This window comes from Theropithecus gelada, chromosome 7b, assembly GCF_003255815.1.
Source record: "Theropithecus gelada isolate Dixy chromosome 7b, Tgel_1.0, whole genome shotgun sequence".
Taxonomy (NCBI): Eukaryota; Metazoa; Chordata; class Mammalia; order Primates; family Cercopithecidae; genus Theropithecus; species Theropithecus gelada.
Genome location: NC_037675.1, coordinates 67,828,701 through 67,850,232, shown reverse-complemented (window position 1 = coordinate 67,850,232; position 21,532 = coordinate 67,828,701). Strand labels below are relative to the sequence as shown.

The 21,532-nt window shown below is 37.9% G+C and overlaps 1 protein-coding gene across 6 annotated transcripts in view; it reads right to left on the bottom strand.

Annotated features, from left to right (window-relative positions):
• The window catches only part of GPHN (gephyrin), a 719,765-nt gene extending 703,064 nt beyond the window's left edge, over positions 1–16,701 (bottom strand). For 4 of the 6 annotated variants that reach the window (XM_025392024.1, XM_025392027.1, XM_025392026.1 and 1 more), the window contains exon 1: positions 15,398–16,048. In XM_025392024.1, the coding sequence (XP_025247809.1) occupies positions 15,398–15,461 (64 nt within the window). In that variant the 5' untranslated portion in view covers positions 15,462–16,048. Of the gene's footprint in view, positions 1–15,397 lie in introns of all 6 variants that reach the window. The other 2 variants (XM_025392025.1, XM_025392028.1) reach the window with 2 other exon arrangements.
• Between the last annotated feature and the right edge of the window lie 4,831 nt (positions 16,702–21,532).

The window sequence follows — 21,532 nt, the reverse complement described above, 5'->3', positions numbered from 1 at the left end:
TTTTCCATACATACTTTACTTTAAACCTATTATCTCAAAAATCTCAAATTCTTGCTGTTAGTTACTACACTACAAATAGCATCTTCTAACTGCCCAAAATTTAAGCTGGAAAACAAGAATTTAGATCAAGCAGAACCCCAGTTCAGTACTGAACCTTAATGATGTTCCTAAAATAAGATAAAATAGTGGGAAAAGAGCATGGGGATACACCAAGATTGAGGTCAGATACCCAAAAGTTGTACAGGTTGCTTCTGTTGCCATATTTATTAAGATAATTATATTCAAATTTATTATAGTACACAATAAACATTTCATGAATATTTAGTATGTGGGCACACTCATTAAAGGTTTACTTCATTATCTCACTTACCACAACCACCCTCTAAGGCAAGCATATCAGTATTATTTTCCATTTTAAGATGAAAAAAACTAAAGCTTAGAGAAGTAACTCTTAAAAACTTCACTTAGGTATAAACCCAGGTGGTCTAATCCAGAGCCTACCTACTATTCTGAGTATCTGTATGAACTTAAAAAATAATATTGTTCATCAAAGGTATTATGTCTTATTTTATAACAGCTTTATTTTAAATATACTATAGCAAAATAATAACTATTTTGGAGGGAGCACTAAGTTTTTGTTTTTCAGATCTCTAGTGTAGCAATACATTTTAAATTTAAAAAGAAAAAAGTAATACCTCAAATACCCCTAAATCACTATTATTCTTCTAAGCTTGATTGTGGGAATGTGTCATTACACTTAAGTTCATAGAATTTTTTCTAAGGTCTATATATTTAGCAATTTGAACCTCTGTAGCATGTGATATTGAATGAAATAAAATTGCACATATTGTGCAGTGGAAGTAACAGACATTTTCATTTACACTTGTTATGAATGTCTGTGTCTTTTTCTAATAATTTTTCCTGTTTGAAGGAAAACACTTCAGATCAATAATTTTGCTGTCACTAATAGATTTCAGCAATGATGGAATGGTAAACATGAGGCATGTTCCTCAGATTTGGGATTAATAAAATTTTAGAGCTGAAGGGGATTTTAGAGATCATCTACTCAACTTTCCATTTTACAAATAATGATACTGAACTCCCACATATCCAGTGTTCTTTCCCCACATAGTGGTAACAGAACCAAGACTGGTCAGTTTCGAGTCTTTGCTATCATAAATTTTTAGAATCAAATAAGAATATATTCAGTCAACATTTTAACATGAAAAAAGGACAAAGAAAAAAAGAGGTGGTGATTAGGAAAAATATATATATATGTACATTTATTATAAAGGTAAATCCAGGGTAAAATAATTTTCACAATAGAGATAATTGTAGAAAAACCATTATTTCTACAGCAAAAAAAGTAAAAAAATAAATATAAAAATCATACACAGATTTCCAAGAGATCATCTGCAGGGGAGAGACTACCATTTCCTAAACAGGTGTTGAACAGAACGCAGGTGTATCTTGAAAAAGTGTTCAATTTTCAAACAAATTTGGAAGCACTAAATAAAGGTTAAGAGGTTCCACAATTATTACTCACATCTTCAATATGCCTTCATATACTGTGAATTTCCAAATGGAGGGATACATTATGTAGCCCTTTCCACATTTATTTAATCATGTAAAAGCATTTTCATATAATACATACTATAACATCTCCCAGACAAGTGTTGCTAGAACAAAATCTAGGAAACACTGGGAGGCAACATTTGTAGAAAAAAAGACTAAGACCCATAGATGATCATAAATTCAAAATAAAGCAACATAAAGGGCTCTTTAAAAAAATGGGTAAAATATTTCAATTGTGTGTATATTACTATTCTAAAATGTCCTTAGAGAACCATTCTGATATAGAGTACAAAAAAGTGGAGGTCAATCATTGTGAGTTCTCCTGACATATAAATTAACCACCCTTGACATCATGGGGGCCTGGGTTTAAGCCACTGATTGTCACACCCTAACTTATTCCAATTCTAATTTGAAACTATCTGCCAGAGGAGCATTTTCATGGCAGAAGCAGGAAAAAGAAGAAACAGTGACTGATATAATGAATTACATTCTTAGGGAAAAAAAGAATGAAGCAAAAAGACATCAAGACTTCAGCGAACCTCTAAAAAAGAAGTTGTCTGCTTGCTCAGCACACTTTTCCCCTTTTCGTGACAGAAACTCCTCTCCTTTTAAAGACTTCCCTTGTTCCCTCTGCTGTGGTCTGAATGTGTGTGTCCCCCTCCAAAATTCACATGTTGAAACCTGACCCCCTATACCCCACCCCACCCTGTGATGGTCTTAAAGAAGTAGAACCTTTGGAGGAGATTAGGTCCAAAAGGGTCCACCCTCATAAATGGGATTAGTACCCTCATAAAAGAGGCTTGAGGGAGCCCTCCTGCCCTTCCAACATATATGGACATAGCTAGAAACCACAGTTAAGAAGGCTGTGGAACATGCCCTCACCAGACCAGATCTGCTAGTGCCTTGATCTTTGACTTCCCAACCTCTAGAACTGTAAGAAATAAATTTCTGTTATTTACAAATTACCCAGTCTAAAGTATTTTGTTATAGCAGCCCACACTAAGACACCCTCTCTATGTGACTCTGGTGAGGTTACCTATTTCATATCCCCACTCCCAAGTATGGGCATGTGATACAGACCCAGCCAATCAGGCCTCAACCTCCTGGTTACAACGATGGGCTCCAAAATTGACATGTGAGTCATGCCAGGTGAAGGAGCATCCTGGAAGTTTATATACAAATGTCATGAGAAAAAAAAATTTCCTCTGACTACCGTTTAACCAGCAATTCCATTACTGGGTATATACCCAGAGAAATAGAAATCATTCTACCATAAAGACACATACACATGAATGTTCACTGCACCACTATTCACAATAGCATGGAATCAACCTAAATGCCCTTCAATGGCAAATTGGATAAAGGAAATGTGGTTCGTATACATACAACATGGTATACTATTCAGTCATTAAAAAAAAATGAGATCATGTCTTCTGTGGGAACATGGATGGAACTGGAGGCCATTATCCTCAACAAACTAATGTAGGAACAGAAAATCAAATACCACATGTTCTCACTTATAAGTGGGAGCTAAAAGAACTCATGGACACAAAGAAGGGAAGGACAGACACTGGGGCCTACTTGAGGGTAGGGGGTGGGAAGAGTTATCAGATAAGCAGGAAAAATAACTATTGGGTACCAGGCTTTGTACCTAGGTGATGAAATAATCTGTATAACAACCCCTTTGACACGAGTTTACCTATATAAGAAACCTGCACATGTACCCTTGAACCTAAAACAAAAGTTAAAAAAAGAAGGAAATATTTCCTCTAGACTCACTAATTGGGAAGGGGAAAACATGAAATTGTCTATTACTATAACTTCTCAATCTACTCCTCCTCTATAACCTCAAAATTCTGACTATAAGAAGAAAGTCAGCCTGCAACATACTCAGAAAACAGGGCACTGAAATGGAGAGTAAGAGTCCATGATTACATTGCTTCTCGATCACATTATTTGAGTCCCTTAGATCAGCTCCTCCTCTGTAATCTACAGCTATGTAAGTTTCCCTCTTCACTTAAGCTAATTTTGATCTCAGTAACTCTCATTTGCAATAAAGAATCCTAATAAAAGGCTCCTGTGTAACTCAAGAGATATATTCAAAAGAACTTGTAAAGCTAAAAAGCTAATACCCAATGAAGGTGGGAATATTAATTAATACATCTTTATTGGAAAGTAAATTATCTATTAAAATTTTTAAGTTCGTACACCCTTGATCCCAAAATTTTACATATAGTAATCTTACATTATAAAAAACTTATAAACACGTAATGATAAATGTATAATATTATTATCTACAATATTTGTCTCAGTGAAAAATTAGAAACCTCGATGTCCATCAATTAAGGACTAATTAAATATAGCATAACCTACAATGCAATAAGATAGACCCATTAAAGTGGAAGATATATAAAAACATCTTTGAAGATCTCTATGAAATAATTCTGACATGCCAAGGAGTATAATGTAGTAGTTAAGAGCTTACACTCTATGGACAGATTACATAGATTCAGTTTGCAGCCTGTTTGTTTACTGCACTAACTTGAGCAAGTTACTTAATCTCTCTCTGCGACAATTTCCTCAACTGTAAAATGGTGATAACACAAACATATTATTATGAGGATTAAATGAATTAACAGGTTCTGTAACAGGCTCTAGAAGGTATTTTACACTTCACAGGCTCTCAATAAAGTTAACTACTATTATTTTCACTAATATGAAAAGATGTCCAAAATATGCTACAGAGTTAGGGAGTGAAGGAAGAAAGTGTAAAATACTATGTATGAGCAAGAACCACAATCTCAAATGCCTACCAAGGACAGGCAGCCAACACATATTAAACAGAAACTGTGGGAAACTGGAGAATGCATGTCCTATCTTATGCGGACAGGAACTTTAAACAACTATTATCTGAGAAACATGTTGTGGGTTGCTGAATCTTAAGAAGCAAAAAAAAACAGGGATTTTATATGAAATATCTTTTTTTAAGTGTTAGAAACAAATACTTTTTCTAAAATACAGTAGGGGGCTAATGAAACATTGGTCAAATAGGGCCAGTGGTCTATCAATTTGCAAACTCTGATGTATTGTATGACACACATACACATATTCAAATATATCAAATATATGACTGTACACAAAAGAATAAACAAAAAGATTTTTTAAGTGGTTAACACTAGAGAGAAACTAGAGAAGTAATGTGATGAGGCTTAATTTCGCATTTTACCTTTCTATGTTTTTACATTCTTTATAACACATAAATACACTTTAATAAATTTTTTAAACTAATTAAAAGAATGACATAAGAATTTAGGAGCTTTCTTATTTGCAATTTTTAAAATTTTCTTTTATATTTTATATTGACATACAATAATTATACATATTTATGAGATACACAGTGATGTCTTAATACATATAATGTATGGTGATCAGATTAGAATAATTAATATATCCATCATCTCGAACATTTATCATTTTTTTGTGTTGGGAACATTCAATGTCCTCCTTCTAGCTATTTGAAACTGTATATTACTGTTAACTACAGTCACCCTACAATGCTATAGAAGACAAGAATTTATCTCTCCAATCTAGCTGTAATTTTGTATCCTATAACAAATCTCTCCCTGTATCCCCTTCACCTGACTCTTCCCAGTCTCTAGTATCCTCTGTTCTACTTTACTTCTATGAAAGCAACTTTTTTTAGTTTCCACACAATAGTGAGGACATGCAGTGTTTAACTTTCCATTCCTGGCTTATTTCACTTAATATAACATCCTCCAGTTCCATCCATGTTGCCATAAATGACAGGATTTCATTCTTTATGGCTGAACAGTATTCCATTATGTATATATATATCACATTTTCTTTGTCCATTCATCTGCTGTTGGACACCAAGATTGAGTCTTTATCTTAGCTATTGTGAATAGTGTTGGAATAAATATGGTACACATGTCTCTTGCATATACTGATTTCCTTTTCCTTGGGTAAATGCCGAGTGGCAAAATTGATGGATCATATGGTAGTTCTATCTGCAGTCCTTTAAAGAACCTCTATACCATTCTCCATAGTGGCTGTACTTGTTTGCATTCCTATCAACAGTATATAAGAGGTCCTTTTCTCTACATCCTTGGCAGCATTTGTCATTCTTTGCCTTTTTTGTAATAGTGATCCTAACTGGGGTAAGATAATACCTCACTGTGGTTTTGATTAGCATTTTCCTGATGATTAACGATGCTGAACATTGTTTAATATATTTTTTGGCCATTTGTATGTCTTCTTTTGAGAAATATCCCACTTTTTTTTTAATCAGATTGGGTTTTTTGTGGGTTTTTTTGTTTTTTCTGGGTTTTTAAATTTTTTTATCTTTTTGGCTGTTAAGATGTTTGAGTTCCTTGTATATCCTAGATATTAATCCCCTGTCAGATGAACAGTTTACAAATATTTTCTCCCATTCTATAGGCTGTCTTTCACTCTGTTGGTTATTTCCTTTGCTGTACAAAAGCTTTTTAGTTTGCTATAATCCACTTATTTTTACTTTTTTTGCCTGTGCTTTTGAGGTCTTATTTATAAATTTTTTTCCCAGACCAATGTCCTGAAACATTTCCCCTGTTTTCTTCTAGGAGTTCCATAGTTTCCTGTCTTACATGTAGGTCTTTGATTTATTTTGGGTTAATTTTTGTACAGAATAAGCGGTGCAGCTCCAGTTTCATTCTTCTGCATTTTTCCCAGAAACATTTCTTAAAGATATTGTCCTTTGATCAGCAAGTGTTCCTGGGACCTTTCTCAAAACTCAGTTGGCTGTAGATATGAGGGGATTAATTTCTGGGTTCTCTACTCTGTTCCTTTGGTCTATTTGTCTGCTTTTACACCAGTACCATGCTGTTCTGGTTACTATCACTTTGTAGTATATTTTAAAGTCTGATAGTATGATGTCTCCAGCTCTGTTCTTTTTGTTCAGGATTGCTTTGGCTATTCTAGGTCGTTTATGGTTCCATACATATTTTAACTTTTTTTTTTTTCCTATTTCCGTGAAGAATGTCATTGGTACAGAATGTCACTGATAGGACTGCATTGAATCTGTAGATTGCTTTGGGTAGTGCCCACTTGCAGTTTAATTCAAATGTAACTTCTACAATGTGGATATTAATTTTATGAAAGCATAATCATTTAAGTTTAGACTATAATCAAAATGTTCTCTACAGACTCTTAGGTGAAAGTGAAGAGGGGGTGGGCACCACCGTGTAAATGTTTCTTCATCTTTATATGTCTGGAAATAGTATTTTTACTCTATTCAGTTTCTTCTTTTTTTGGTTTTTTGTTTGTTTTTGTTTTGTTTTGTTTTTGAGACGGAGTCTTACTCTGTCGCCAGGCTAGAGTGCAGTGGCACAATCTCGGCTCACTACAATCTCTGCCTCACAGGTTCAAGTGATTCTCCTGCCTCAGCCTCCCGAGTAGCTGGGATTACAGGCGCACACCACCACACCCGCCTAAATTTTGTATTTTTAGTAGAGACGGGATTTCACCATGTTGGCCAGGATGGTCTTGATCTCCTGACCTCCTGATCTGCCCACCTCGGCCTCCCAAAGTGCTGGGATTACAGGTGTGAGCCACTGCGCCCGGCTCAGTTTCTTATTTATAAGATATCCAACAGTTCTTAACCACTAATTAGAGTTTAACAATTGTTAATTTTGAGTGCACGTTAATGTGTTTTTTAAAAGAACAAGAAATAATTAAAGCAACATTTCATTTTTACTTAGCATTCAAACTGCACTTAATCTCTGTCACTCATAAGTTTCTGGATTTTTATTAACATTTGGAGCATCAGGCAGACACATTTAGCCATGATCCTGAAATCATGAAGCACTATACAAAGAAATAAATAAACCTATTTATTATAGTAATACCCACTCATTTTCTGATGCCCTGAACCCAAAAGTGAAAATATGTGCTTTCAGACCCTCACTTCAAATCTAATCGGATGTAATATCACAAATAATTCTTGGCAAGTTTATGTGGTTCCCAAGGATATAGTAGATTCAAAACCGGAAGAGGAAGGTGAAGTGGGTAAAACCTGAAAAGCACATACGTTATGGAAACATACTATCACATCATAGTAACAGATATTCAGAACAGAATACAGAAATATAATTGTTGACCAGGCACGGTGGCTCACACGTGCAATCCCAGCACTTTGGGAGGCCGAGGCAGGCAGATCACTTGAGGTCAGGAGTTCAAAATCAACCTGGCCAACATGGTAAAACTCTGTCTCTACTAAAAATACCAAAAAAAAAAAAATAGCCAGACATGGTGGCAGGCGCCTGTAATCCCAGCTACTCGGGAGGCTGAGGCAGGAGAATTGCTTGAACCCGGGAGGCAGAGGCTGCAGCAAGCTGAGATCGCACCACTATTGCCAGCCTGGGTGACAGAGTGAGTCGGTCTCAAAAAAAAAAAAAAAAAAAAAATTTTGTATCAAAAAAATGGCTTGACATAAAAACAGTTTTGGTGCTTGTACTTGTTATCTATTTTAAAAATAAAATATAAAAGCACTTTATTCCTTGAAATGAAACATAAATGAAGCATGAATGTGTCAATATCCAACTTGACCGAATAATGTTTTCATGGTAGTGCTAGAATATATGCTTCAAGACAAGAAAGATTGAACTGTCTTAATCACTATTGTGTCCCTCACTTACCACAGGGCCTTGGTACATAGCAGATGTTGAATACTGAATACATCATGTTTACCTTGATGAACCCATTTAAAGGTAAGGAAACTGTGGTAAAATGTGCTTATCTTGAAAGTGGGAGAAGAGGCATAACTTGTGACTTCTGTCAGTGTCATTTTGATCACGAGAATCAACATAACAGCATTTTCAGAATTTTTTTTACCTATAATTTCAAATTTTTAGTTTTTAAGATATCAAATTTCATTACTCTAAAATAATCCTCCCACAAATGATATGCAATTAAAGCAATATACAAAATTAAATACTATAAAACCTCTCAAACACACATCATTATAAATATTATCCTGTTACCAGAAAAACATACCTTTTAAAAACTATTCAACCTCACTCCACCTACCCTAAACTATACTTTTAGTAATAATAGCCAAGTTCTGGTTTACCTAAATGTTTCCTAAGATACCATATAAATTTCACACCACCCAGTTTTTTATTAAACACCTTCTATCCAGTTACTTCATTAATAGATGCTATGACAAAAGGGCACAAAAGAAGTAAAGAACACAACCATATGTCTCAAGAACTTTAAAATCTACTTTGAATAAGACATATATACACGAAACTGTGGCAAGTTGCTCCCAAAGCAACATACAAAGAGGAAGGAACCAAAAATGACTGAGTATCTCATCTGAAAATGCTAGGCATTTTCATATGTGTTACCTCTATTAGTTCTGAAAACCGTGTAAAGTAGGTATTGTCATCTTTATTTTGGAGGAGAAAACTGAAATTCAGAGAGGTTAAATGGCTTCCCAAAATAAAGGGCTAATGAGGGTCTAAAATCCAAGTCTATCTGACTCCAAAGTTCTATCCTTTTTAAGCTACACCATGCAGCCTCCCACATATAGATGATTACAGGGTATAAACAACATTTATAAACATTGTAAGGAAAACAAAGACATCATTGAAGAGAATAATTCCTAGGAAATATTTCATTGACAAAGTCAGTCCTGAGCTGTGTCTGAAACCTAAGTATAAGACTGCTAATAACAGAAAGATTGTCACAAAAATTTCTAAATAAAAAATCTAAATATTTTCCTTCTTTGATCATTCTTCTATTTCTTATTCTCTTGCATTTTTAAGTATAACCTACCCTCCCCTATAATCGTTTCTTACAAAGACAGAAAAAAATTAACTAGGTCTAATATCCTATATTTCTCCTTCCTGCTGGTCAGAATGCTAAAAGATAGAAACATATATTGCCATGAGAGCCTTGAAGTGATCTTAGAAACCAATTTCTTCATTTTAGTGGTAAGAAAAGTTGAGAGAGGGTTACATAATACACTGAAGGTTACAAAACTTTACTAGCCAAAATAGTATGAGAACATAGTTCTTACAGTGTTCTTTCTATGATCCAGTGCTCCTTAAATTTTTTGCCACGAAGTGCCAATAATACAGAAGAATGATGAGATCTGGAGCTCACTTGAAATATAATGGGTTCGCTTGAAATTTCTTTGAAGTTTCTAATTTCATCTTAAAGCCTCACATAAATTCTATACTTTGTGCCTAATTTACTCATGATTATCTTCTCATTAAAGTTATTTAAATTAATACCATCAAGTAAAATTGGTACTTAAAAAATTATTATGTTTGTTTCCATGGCTTAGATTCTAAGCCTTATAGTATCCCTTGACACAATGTCATGTACTTCAGTTTGAGAAGAATGCCCCAATTATGGTGACAATTCCTTCATCATACTTCATTTCCTTGCTGCTTTATTTTCCAAATTAAGAATTCTTTTTAAACCTAATTACACTCTTTCAAAATGTATAAATACTGACAAAGCTACTGTTAAAATTGTTGGGTGTGTTTAAACACAAAATTTTCAAGAAGCTCTACTTAGTTAAAATTAATTGATTAAATACCATTTAGTTTATAAATTCATTAAAGAACCTGGATAGAACTTCTACTTAGCAATACTTCATTAAACATTTCCTTTTTGAGAGGTCACTCAAAAAAAAATTTTAATGAAAGTAAGATTACATGCCATTCATATTAACTACAGTCCCAATTACTTTTAAGTAGGTTAAACAATCTTTTCTTCTTCCTTGGTATTTATCTTCTCTGCCCAGATGTGAGGGAAGAAATCCTTTGTGGTTTCACTACTTTCTTTCTCAGGTTTTTTTTTTTATACATTTCAAATTCCAAATATGCTTCATTATTCTTCAATCCTATTTACAGAAACAGAGTAATAGATTTTATCTATTTTACTGATTGTTTTTAAAAACACTCTGTTCAACTTAGCCAGGAATCTATCACCAGTAAGAGTAAAAATAGACTCTTATTCATCACTTCCTCCCTAAAAACATACTATTGATTTTCCACCAAACGCCTGTTTGAAGTCAAATAGTCGTATGTGTTTTTAATATATTTAAAACTCTAATTGTATAGCAACTAAGACTTTTTCAAGTCTTTGGTCAGTGATGATAGTATTAAGTACATTCACTTTGAAGTCAAATCGTCACGTGTTTTTAATATAACCAAAATTCTTCTAGTGTAGCAACTAATACTTTTTCAAGTCTTTGACTAATGATGATAGTACTAAGTACATTCATTAGAAATTAATTTAACATTTTCCTACTTTGATTAAACATTTAATTCTCTAATACATTGCTTCCAACAAAAAATTCACAAAATAACAATCTAATTCAAGAAATAGGATTCCTTTCAAGTCATATAGCTCAATATTAAAAACACATATTGAAAAAAACAGCTAAGTTTGCCAGAACACACAATTCCACTTAGTAGGCTTTAATAGTAATTTGCCTACTTAATGACATCTATTCTCAAAACAGATATATGTATATATCCTTATCAATAAATGGGCTTTTCAGAAAATAATACTGACACATAATATACCAGAACAGGTTTCAAGAATGTAAAAATGTAAATGCTTAAACAATTGCAGAGTTATAAGGGTAGCATCTGCTTGGCTAAAACTTGTTTTCTGAATATTTTGAATGACTTCATTTATGAATAACTGAAATACTCCCTACATGTTACTGTAATATTTTGATGTTCTAATTTACAATTAGTCTTTTAACTAATCTCTAGTACCTAGTCTATTTGTTCCAATATCTCTTACTGAGTTCAAATCAACAAGTTAGTGCAATTAAAATGTATATTACTACAGCAAAAATATGATTTTTAAAAATGCTCTTTCCTAAAAATTTGTACCTTTTTCTCATTCATGCCACTATTAGTGACAATTTAGGTAATGGATTATCATCTTTGGCTAAGTGCCTCGGTATCAAACATTAGCTGTAGCGAACTAATATGATATTAAGTAGCCAATGGGATAATCTATATGATTCTACATTATATACATACATGTAGTCATTATTTTCCTGTTAACCTTTCTGTAGAGCTTTCACAGTGGTAAAACTAATATGCTGCTTTGATAAACAGCTTCTTTCAAAATAGAAAAAAAGTATATGAAGAGTGACACATTCTAGATATAGTGAGTCTGCTGTGTAACTAGTAAGATTGACTTTAAGTATAATTACTACTAAAGCTGTTAGAAAAACATTCTACATCTGCACCACATCTTGTTTCTAGTTTTGTAGTAGTAGATACTTGTTTATTTGCTTCATGTTACTCATTACCACATTACCTTTAGTCTCTTCTATAAATAGTAATAGAAATAGAGAACATTAGACACAGAAATATTTCAAACTAGACCTTAGGTCACCAAACACCATGTGACTTTCATTTCTGTCAAGTCAACATAAGACAGTTTCGAACAAAGATATTGTTCTTAAAGATGGACAGTAACATTCAACATAAAATGTTTCCACATACAGCCTATTTTACATACATACATATTCTCATTTTCCTGATTTAAAAAAATTAGTATAACTAGAATATCCACGTTACATTAATTATCATAATCTCATTTTCAAGTGCTTAATAATTCAAAATAATGAAGCAAAAAATGCTTCTGCTAAATATTTCCCTTTCTACCATTATTCTTTCATAAACCTAATACAATTAATTTATTTGATGAGAAGTCTCAACAGACTATGTATAAATTTGCCAAATTCATAACTGAAATGAAGATAACAAAAACATCTAATGGATGAAAAGTTTCAGAGAACAAGTATCTTTCAACAGGCAATAAAAAATGTCACAAAGAAGTCAATTAAAAACTTTAGAAATGACAATATGATTTCACAAAATACTAAGTAACATATTGTAAAATGTGTGTGTGGGTAGATCACACTTTCCACTATATTTGTAAAACAGATGTAGATAAAATACTTAAAATTAGTATTATGAAGCATGCCAAGAAGATTTTCTAAAAGAGGCCCTCCACCTTTTAAGAGAGCCACAAATTATAATTTACAAAAACTACAGTTCAACTCAACTTTCTTAAGTATGAAATCACAATACTTGAGTTCAGTAAAGAATAATTCTACATAGTAAACTGCCAAACCTGAAGTTCTAGAATACACAAATTTGTATAGCACAGCTTCATTTTTGTAAGTTCTTTCCTCAAAATCATATATCAGGCAAGACCACAGAAATTAAGCTGTTGATAATGAAACCCACTAGTTACAGACTTGAGAAAAATCAGTTTTCTTTCCTCTCCATCACAGTAGACAATATCTGTATCAATAACTTTTCAAGAAAAAGCGTAAGTTATTTCTGACTTCAAATATACATGTTATCATCAAAACCTACTTTCCTCTATTACCACTTTTTCCAAATCTGTAGCTGCCTTTTCATTCCTTCAGCTACATCCTTCTTCCTGGCCCTAGACTACTGTACCTCATTCTCATAATAGTTTCCCCTGATTGTCTTTAATTCCACTGTCAATGTTAATGTTATCTTCTCTCTGACATTTTACCTATGCCACCTACCTATTCCACTTGAGCTTTCCAAGGCCTTTATATTACATTTTTATTCTGCTCAGGAGCCTCACCATCAACTACATATTTATTTATAAAGTGGCAGCTGACTTTCAACTCCCCTTAAAATTGCCAGTTTCTTCTTGACTCTAGCAAATGTATTAAATTCTCCCTTCAGGTAGTCATATTTGCTCCTAATCCATCTGAATATGGAATTTCTTTTGCAGTTAACCCCAAACTCATAGAAAATGTATTTAGAAAAGTTTTGCACAATAATTACATGCAATGTTTCTTGAGTTGTTTGCCTATCAATGTTATCCATATCAGACTGTAGGGACACGAGATAAGGTCTGCATCTTTCAAAGCAGTCTGTACAACACCTACCTGCTATGTCACTTCACAAAGCTAAGATGATTCGTTAAATGAAACTATTATTTAATGGAAAGCTTAAGCAGAAATGTTCATTTTAAAAATAGTTCTACAGTTTAACTTTTAAACATCTATGGCCTTTTTTATTTCCACAGACAACTGACATATTTTGGTTTCTCACTACTCTATTAATTGTTAAAGAATGGCTAGAATTTAAAGTGCAAGTTGAGGGTAGATAAAGGATATACACTTTCACATCCCATCATCAGATTATTCGAAAATTGGCAATGTCAGTTCCAGGAATTCTGAAATACAACTGAATCTTCACATAACCAAACAGTTTCAGGATCAAAAGAAGAGAACAGCGTACCTTTCTGATTTGGGGGTTCCCTTTTCTGCAATTGGTTTAGACTAGTTTCACTACCAAAGGATCTTTTGATTAGGAAAATTCAATTAATCACCATCGATATACGGAAACAATACCAGGGAAAGGCAATCCTTTACTTAAAAGAGAGAAAAGGAGGCTTTGGATATCACCTTTTCATAAAATTCAGCAACTAAATTAAGCTTTGCACTCAGTATCTGCCGGCAGCCTCAGACCTTTTTTTTCTACCTAATAATAAAAGCAAGTCTTATTCAATTTAGTCCCTTCTCGAGCACCGTCTCGACCTGTCAGAATTTGGCAGTTAAAAAAAATTTTTTTAAAAGAAGTAAGGGAAACACTAGGATTCCCGTACACATTGCTTCTTTTTCCGAAATCACATCACTGAGTCTTGGGCTTCCTTCACTCCAAACTAAGCCCTCAGATTCCAAATATAGTTCTTTAACCCCCGCCTCGCCACTCAATTACACATAAACCTTGCCAACTACAGAACCACAGCAGAAACCCCTACAAATCGGCTTGGCGTTCATCTTGGAAGTCATGCCCTGCAGCAACTGCCGATCGCCGAAGTGACGGATATTAACCACATTCAGCGCAACGGAATCAGACATGCAGAGCACACACGGCTTTCGCGAGGGAGGGAAACGCGACCCGGGAAAAGTGCGCTCCTCACCAGCCTCGGGACGCTCCACCGGGGTGGGGGTTCCCAGAAAGGAGGGGGAGAGGAGCCCGAGTAGGGGAATCCTGCCCTCTCAAGTAAAAAGAGCTGGATCCCCCGGCCGCAGGCTGCAGCCCGTCCTCGCTAAGGAAACGACGAGGCAGAGGGCCCTTTGCTCGGAAAGGCAGAAGGCAGACACTTTCTGAGGTCCGGATCAAGCCGATCCCCCATCCCCCGAAGGAGGCGAAGGGTGCCCCATGGGTGGCTGAGGGGATGCCCGGCCCGCGAGGGACAACCCGAGGAGAAGCAGTTTCATCTGATTAACACCTGAGTCGCGTCCGGGCAAGCACAGCTACTGGCGTGGGGCCGCCCGGGTGGGGGGAAGGGAAAGGGAGGAAGGGGGTGGAGATGGGATTCCCCCCTCTCTCAGAAGAGCACTAACGGAGGATGCGTCCGGGCCAGCCGAGAGCGGCATGCTTCAGACTGCGGAGCCGGGATCCCGCCGCCTGCACCGACAGCGCGGATCCCGCAGCGCCCTCCGCACCGGCCCCTCGGTCCCCGGGGGCCCAGGACTTTGTCTCCGAAGGCGCTGGGGCCTGACATCCCACGGGGTCGACCACGGCTCCGGCGGGCTGGGGAAAGGGACCCGCGGGAACACCCCCAATCTCTGGCGGTTCTCAGCGGTTGTAAAATGCACCCCCGCGGTTCCCTTCTTCAGCCTTCCCTCCTCCCGAGGCCGCAGAGAAGGGCCACCACAGGCGAAAAGCCTAAGGCAAGTCAGGGACTGCAGCCTCATAGGTCCCGCACCTCCTCCCCCGGTTACCTGTAAGGACTCCGACACGGATTTGATGGTCGTGGTTAGTAAGGATCATTCCCTCGGTCGCCATGTTTCCCAGCGCAGTCACCGCACTGACAGGAGCCGGGAGAAATTGGAGCCCGGAGCGCGCGGGCCGGGAGCGCGCTCGCCGCGGAGAGCGCGAGAGCTAGGGAGCCAGGGAAGCGCGAGGAGAGCGGGGAAGGAGTGGGAGGCCGTAGAGTGCTCGGTGGCCTGCGTGGGGGAGAGGCCGCGCCGGGAGTGCGCGGGTCCGCGGGAGGGGGCGGAGTCAGGGCGCGCGACCCCAAGTCCGGCAGCAAGGAGGCGAGCTGGAGGGGTCGGTGGCCGCACGGCGAGAGCGCGCGGAGGCGGCGGAACGAGGCTGAAGAGGCTCGGGCCGCTCTGCGGAGCGCGAGACCCAAGGCAGCTAGATGGCAGGACTGAGAGGAAAGGAGAGCACACGCTCTGGAGGTTGCGGGGGCGGACTCGGGGACAGGGGCGGAGCTACACCCTGAGGCGTGGAACTCGTGGAGAGTGAGGGGAGGAGTGAGAGCTCGGGTGCTGAGTACTGGGAGCGGGAAGGAGCGGGCCCAGCCTGAGTAGGACCGCGGATCGCTCCTGGGTGCGCGAGTAGCGCGGGATTGGCTGAGTGAACGCGGAGCGTGTGCGCGCTAGGCAGGAACGCAACCTCGGCCGGGCCCCAGACAGAAGCAATCCCCTGCCGAGCCTGACACCTCGTCGGTTGTCCGCGCCTTCGGCAGACTGTAGCCGGCGGGCCGGCTTTCTGAGGGGACCGCGGGAGGAGCGACACTGGCTCAGCACGCCGGGCCGCGTCTTGCAGCCCTCGGGAGCGGCCGGCCGCCCCACCGAAGGCGCTGGCGAACCTAGAGGTGCCTTAAAAAGCTGCGTGAGTGGCAGAACGGCGGCTACTATGATAGAGAGCCTGCCGTGGGCGAAGAGGGAGGTATCCTGTCCCGCCCAGTGTTAGCCGCTGGCTTCCTCAGTCGGCTCTCCCTGAAGGAAGATTTCCGCTTCACCTGTGTTTTAGGATTCCATCTCCAGTCAGTGCCTACAAGACGATCCTCACATGCGAAGCTTAGGAGTCTGAGGCAGGGCAACTGGAGTGGAGACACCTGGCTTCTCTTCCTCCTGCTGTCCCACGGTTTTATGGCCTTAAGCCTCTTCGCCGTGAGAGCTGCTTTTAGGTGAAAAGCATCTATCTCCTTAGCGAACGAGTACGTGTTCCACCTGAATCACAGTCCATTGCCGCAACGATTCTCATTTCAGTATTCGTGGGATGTGAGATTACCATGAAAATAGCTTTTGTTGCCATTTATTTCCATGTGCCTTTCATGAAACGTGTTATTAATCACCTGTGGCTGTTCTACGTTAGTTTCTTACTATCTTTCTAGACCTTTCAGCTTCTGAATTTTAAAAAGTTATATGCGTGTGTGTGTGTGTGTATACACACACTCATATGTATATATTTTTTCTTCTTAGCTGTAGTAAACCTGGAGGCATAAAAGTGAAAAGCAAAGTGAAAAATGTATAATATCAGTGTTTATACACAAATTTCAAAGTCACTTTGATTGTTTTGTTTTTTAATCCGGAGTCTCGCTCTGTCGCCATGCTAGAGGGCAGTGGCATGATCTCGGCTCACTGCAACCTCTGCTTCCCGGGTTCAAGCAATTCTCCTGCCTCAGCCTCCCGAGTAGCTGGAACTACAGGCACGCGCCACCACACCCAGCTAATTTTTGTATTGTTAGTAGAGGCAGGGTTTCACCATGTTGGCCAGGATGGTCTCGATCAAGATCTTGACCTCGTGATCCACCCGCCTCGGCCTCCCAAAGTGCTGGGATTACAGGCGTGAGCCACCATGCCTGGCCAATTATGAGAATTTTATTGTTCCGCTGGAACATGAAATTACTCATCCTCTGAAGATTCACGTGCTTATGTATTTCATTTTAAATAATGGGGCCTACAAAGTAGATGATGGATGGAATTGAAGTAGGTAAAATAAATTAATGGTTTTTTTGCTTTTGTTTTTAGTATGTGTATTGCTAGTATTTTTGACAGTGATTAAAAATATAAGCCAGGTCATGAACTCATTTCCTCATTGTCACCTTAGATCCTGGTGACCAACGGGTTGTTAACTAGTTTTAAATGAGAGATAAAGATGAGAAAGTATGTCCAAGAGAATGATTTCCTTTATCTCAAACTAAACATGAAAAGCAAATAGTTGGTTATATTGTTATCTTTCTAACCTATCTTTGTTCTCTGCAACACACTCTAAATGATTAGAAAATACCTTGAGCTTATCATCTATCTTATGTCTATCTTACACGTAAGGTCTAAACCTGCCCATTAGCAGGTTGTGACCTTAAACAAATTTGGGCCTTTTCCTTCATCCTTTAAATAAGGTGGTAGACTAAGTAAGTACCTTTTAAGTATAGTGGTAGACTAAATAAGCACTCCTTTAATTAGAATATTCTATAATTATTCATGGAAGAAAACTGGCACTTTATTTCACAAATCAATAATAAGGGGACAAGAGACTAACTTTGTGCATTCATAAAAGGGATGATGGTTAAATTGATTAAAATTTAAGTGGGGAAAGGTGGATATGGATTAAACTTTCTAAAGCTGCAGTCCCCAACGTTTTTGGCACCCTGGGCCTGTTTTGTGGAAGACAATTTTTCCGTGGATGGGGATGGAGAGGGGTGATGGTTTCCGGATGAAACTGTTCTAGAATACCTCAGATCATAAGGTGTTAGATTCTGATAAGAAGCCACAACATAAATTCCACGCATCCACAGTTCACAATAGGGTTCATTGTCCTATGACAATCTAATGCAGCCACTGATCTGACAGGAGGCGGAGCTCAGGCAGTAATGGTTGCTGGCTGCTGTGTGGCCTGGTTCCTAATAGGGTACAGACGGGTACCTGTCTGCGGCCCGGGGTTTGGGGACCCCTGTTCTAAAGTATATGGAAGTTTATTAACATTCATTATATTTTTACTGACTGTAAGTATTAAAATTCCTAAAAAAAAAATAATAGAACTAAATTATAATGCTTGTCTTTCAACAGTTTTTCTTAAGTGTATTCATCTTTCTCAAATTCAACAACCTTTTACAAACAAAACTTACAAAGGAAAGACACAATGACTTCACTGTCTAGAGTGAACTTTTACAGATGGTTATTGAATGAATATTATAATATGTACACACCATTACTCTTTTTACAGTGTGACATTTCTTCAGAATTCATCCTGGAATCAAATGTTATGCCAAAGGAAATTTTCTGAAAGGTAGGAGAGAGTGTCATTTTCCAAATATTGATAAATGTCTCAGGAAACATGGGGCATGGGGTGTGGTGTGGGTTGGGGTGGGAGTCTGTATGTAAATAATTAGAAGTGCCCAGGAAGTTATTCTTTCCATTCTTAGGGTTTTCATCATGAAAACTACAAGAGTTTCCATTAACCATCTAAGACAACATAAAAAAAATAGGTTAACGTGGCTTTGATTACAATTATCATGGAGATGAAACTTTATATTTCAATAGGAATGAAGTTATTTTATTTATTTATTTATTTTTGAGACAGTCTTGCTCTGTCAGCCAGGCTGGAGTGCAGTAGCACCATCTCAGCTCACTGCAACCTCTGTCTCCTGGGCTCAAGCAATTCTCCTGCCTCAGCCTCCTGAGTAGCTGGGATTACAGGCGTGTGCCACCATGCCTTGCTAATTTTTGTATTTTTAGTAGAGACAGGGTTTTACCATGTTGACCAGGCTGGTCTTGAGCTCCTGACCTCAGATAATCCGCCTGCTTCGGCTTCCCAAAGTGCTGGGATTACAGGCGTGAGCCACCACGACGGGCCTGAAGTTAGTTTTTTCCTAGTACTGGTATATTTACACTTAGCCCACCAGTTAACTCTAAGTTTTTCTGTGGTTAATCACAATTTCAATATAAGCAAGGCCAAATCTCATTGGGCTTTTCTAGGTCAAGACTCTCCTCTATGTTTTTTCCACATGTGCATACCTATGATAGTTTAATTTATGTAGTAGTCACAGTAAGAGATTGACAGCAATAACTGATAATAAAATAGTACAATTATAACAATTTACTGTAATAAAAGTTATGTTAATGTGGTCTCTCTGTCTCTCAGAATATCTTACTGTATTGCACTCAACTATTTTCAGACCAGAATTAGTTACAGCAATCCTAGGGGAAAAAATACAATGCCTAATTCAGCTAGTTTAAAGTTCATCTTGACCATAATCTATCTTTCTTTGGGGGAAAAAATACATTTAAAGCAACCAAAGCTTCACCCTCACCATTTTTTAAATGGTAAATACACATACATAAAATTTACCGTTTTAACCATTTAAATGTATATAATTCAGTAGCATGAAGTATACAGTAGTCCTCCCTTATCTGCAGTTTTGCTTTTCTTGGTTTCAGTTACTCTGTTTCCCTGAAGTCCACAATTGGAAACCCAGATGTCTGATGACATACTTGGTTGCAAGCAACTGATCCTAGTTGAAGCCAAAAGAAATTCATTGGCTCATGCAGCTGACAAGTCTGGACTTGCATAGCTTCAGGGTTGGCTAGATTCAGGGCCTGAAACTATGTCATCAGCATGTCACTTTGAGCTATGGTTTCTTCTTTGTTAACTTCATTTTCACCTTGGCTCATCCTACATTGCAACAAAGATGGCACTGGCTTCGCTAGGCTGTGTGTGTGTGTGTGTATACACACACAAATATATATACTTTTTTTTTAAGAGAGACAGAGTCTCTCTGTGTTGCCCAAGCTGGTCTCAAACTCCTCACCTCAAGATATCCTCCTGCTTCAGCCTCCCAGGTAGCTGTGATTACAGATGCAAGCCATAGCATCTGGCTCTAGGGTATTATTTAGATCAGTACCCCATTATAGTAAATAGTATATTTAAAATTTTTATTCTGGAAATTTGAATGTATGTAACCTACTGTATTAGTCTGTTTTCATGCTGCTGATAAAGAGATACCTGAGACTGGGCAATTTACAAAAGAAGGAGGTTTAATAGAGAACTCACAGTTCCATGTGGCTAGGGAAGCCTCACAATCATGGCGGAAGGCAAGGAGGAGCAAGTCACATCTTACGTGGATGGCAGCAGGCAAAGAGAGAATGAGGAAGACACAAAAGCAGAAGCCCCTGTTAAAACCATCAGCTCTCATGAGACTTATTCACTACCATGAGAACAGTATGAGGGAAACTACCCTCATGATTCAACTATCTCCCCCGGGTCCCTCCCACAACACCTTGGAATTATGGGAGTACAATTCAAGATGATATTTGGGTGGGGACACGACACAGAGCCAAACCATATCACCTATATAAGCAAAAGCTCCATAAAGTCCTCAGTTTTTAAGAATGTAAAAGATCCCAGGAACCAAAACTGAGAATCATAGATTTACATCATGTGCCAATCCACAAAGCACGTATAAAGCAAATACCAAACTCCTCTCTCTCCCTTATACCATAGAGGTTATTCTTTCCTGCGCACTCCAGTTTATATACCTTTAAATCTGCCTACATAGTCATATATTAATATTCAGAAGGTAAAGAAGTTCTTCCTAGGCATGTACTGACAATTTACAAATGTACAATGTTTCCACTTATTTATGTGGCTGTGTATCTGATAAGAAAACCAGGAAGAAAAAAATTTGATTTCTAAAGAAAGCACTGATTTTTCTCCCTCCTGAAAAAAACAAAAACAAAAAAAAAGGTACACCATAGAGGAGAAGGGCAGTATTTTCTAGAAGAGGGAAAGATTTTTAGATATGGGAAAGGAAAATGAGATTTGCTAAATCGGAAAGTAATATTAATTGCCCCAGAAGCTATTTGATTTCTTAAAAGGGCTCTGTCTGCAATGCCTTCAGTTTTTAGGATTCAGTATATATGTCAAGAAAAGATAGTTTCAAGCTTAAAAACTGACATGGGTTGACTTCAAATGGACCTTTTGAAAAATCAATGGCCGGGCGCGGTGGCTCAAGCCTGTAATCCCAGCACTTTGGGAGGCCGAGACGGGCGGATCACGAGGTCAGGAGATCGAGACCATCCTGGCTAACACGGTGAAACCCCGTCTCTATTAAGAAATACAAAAAA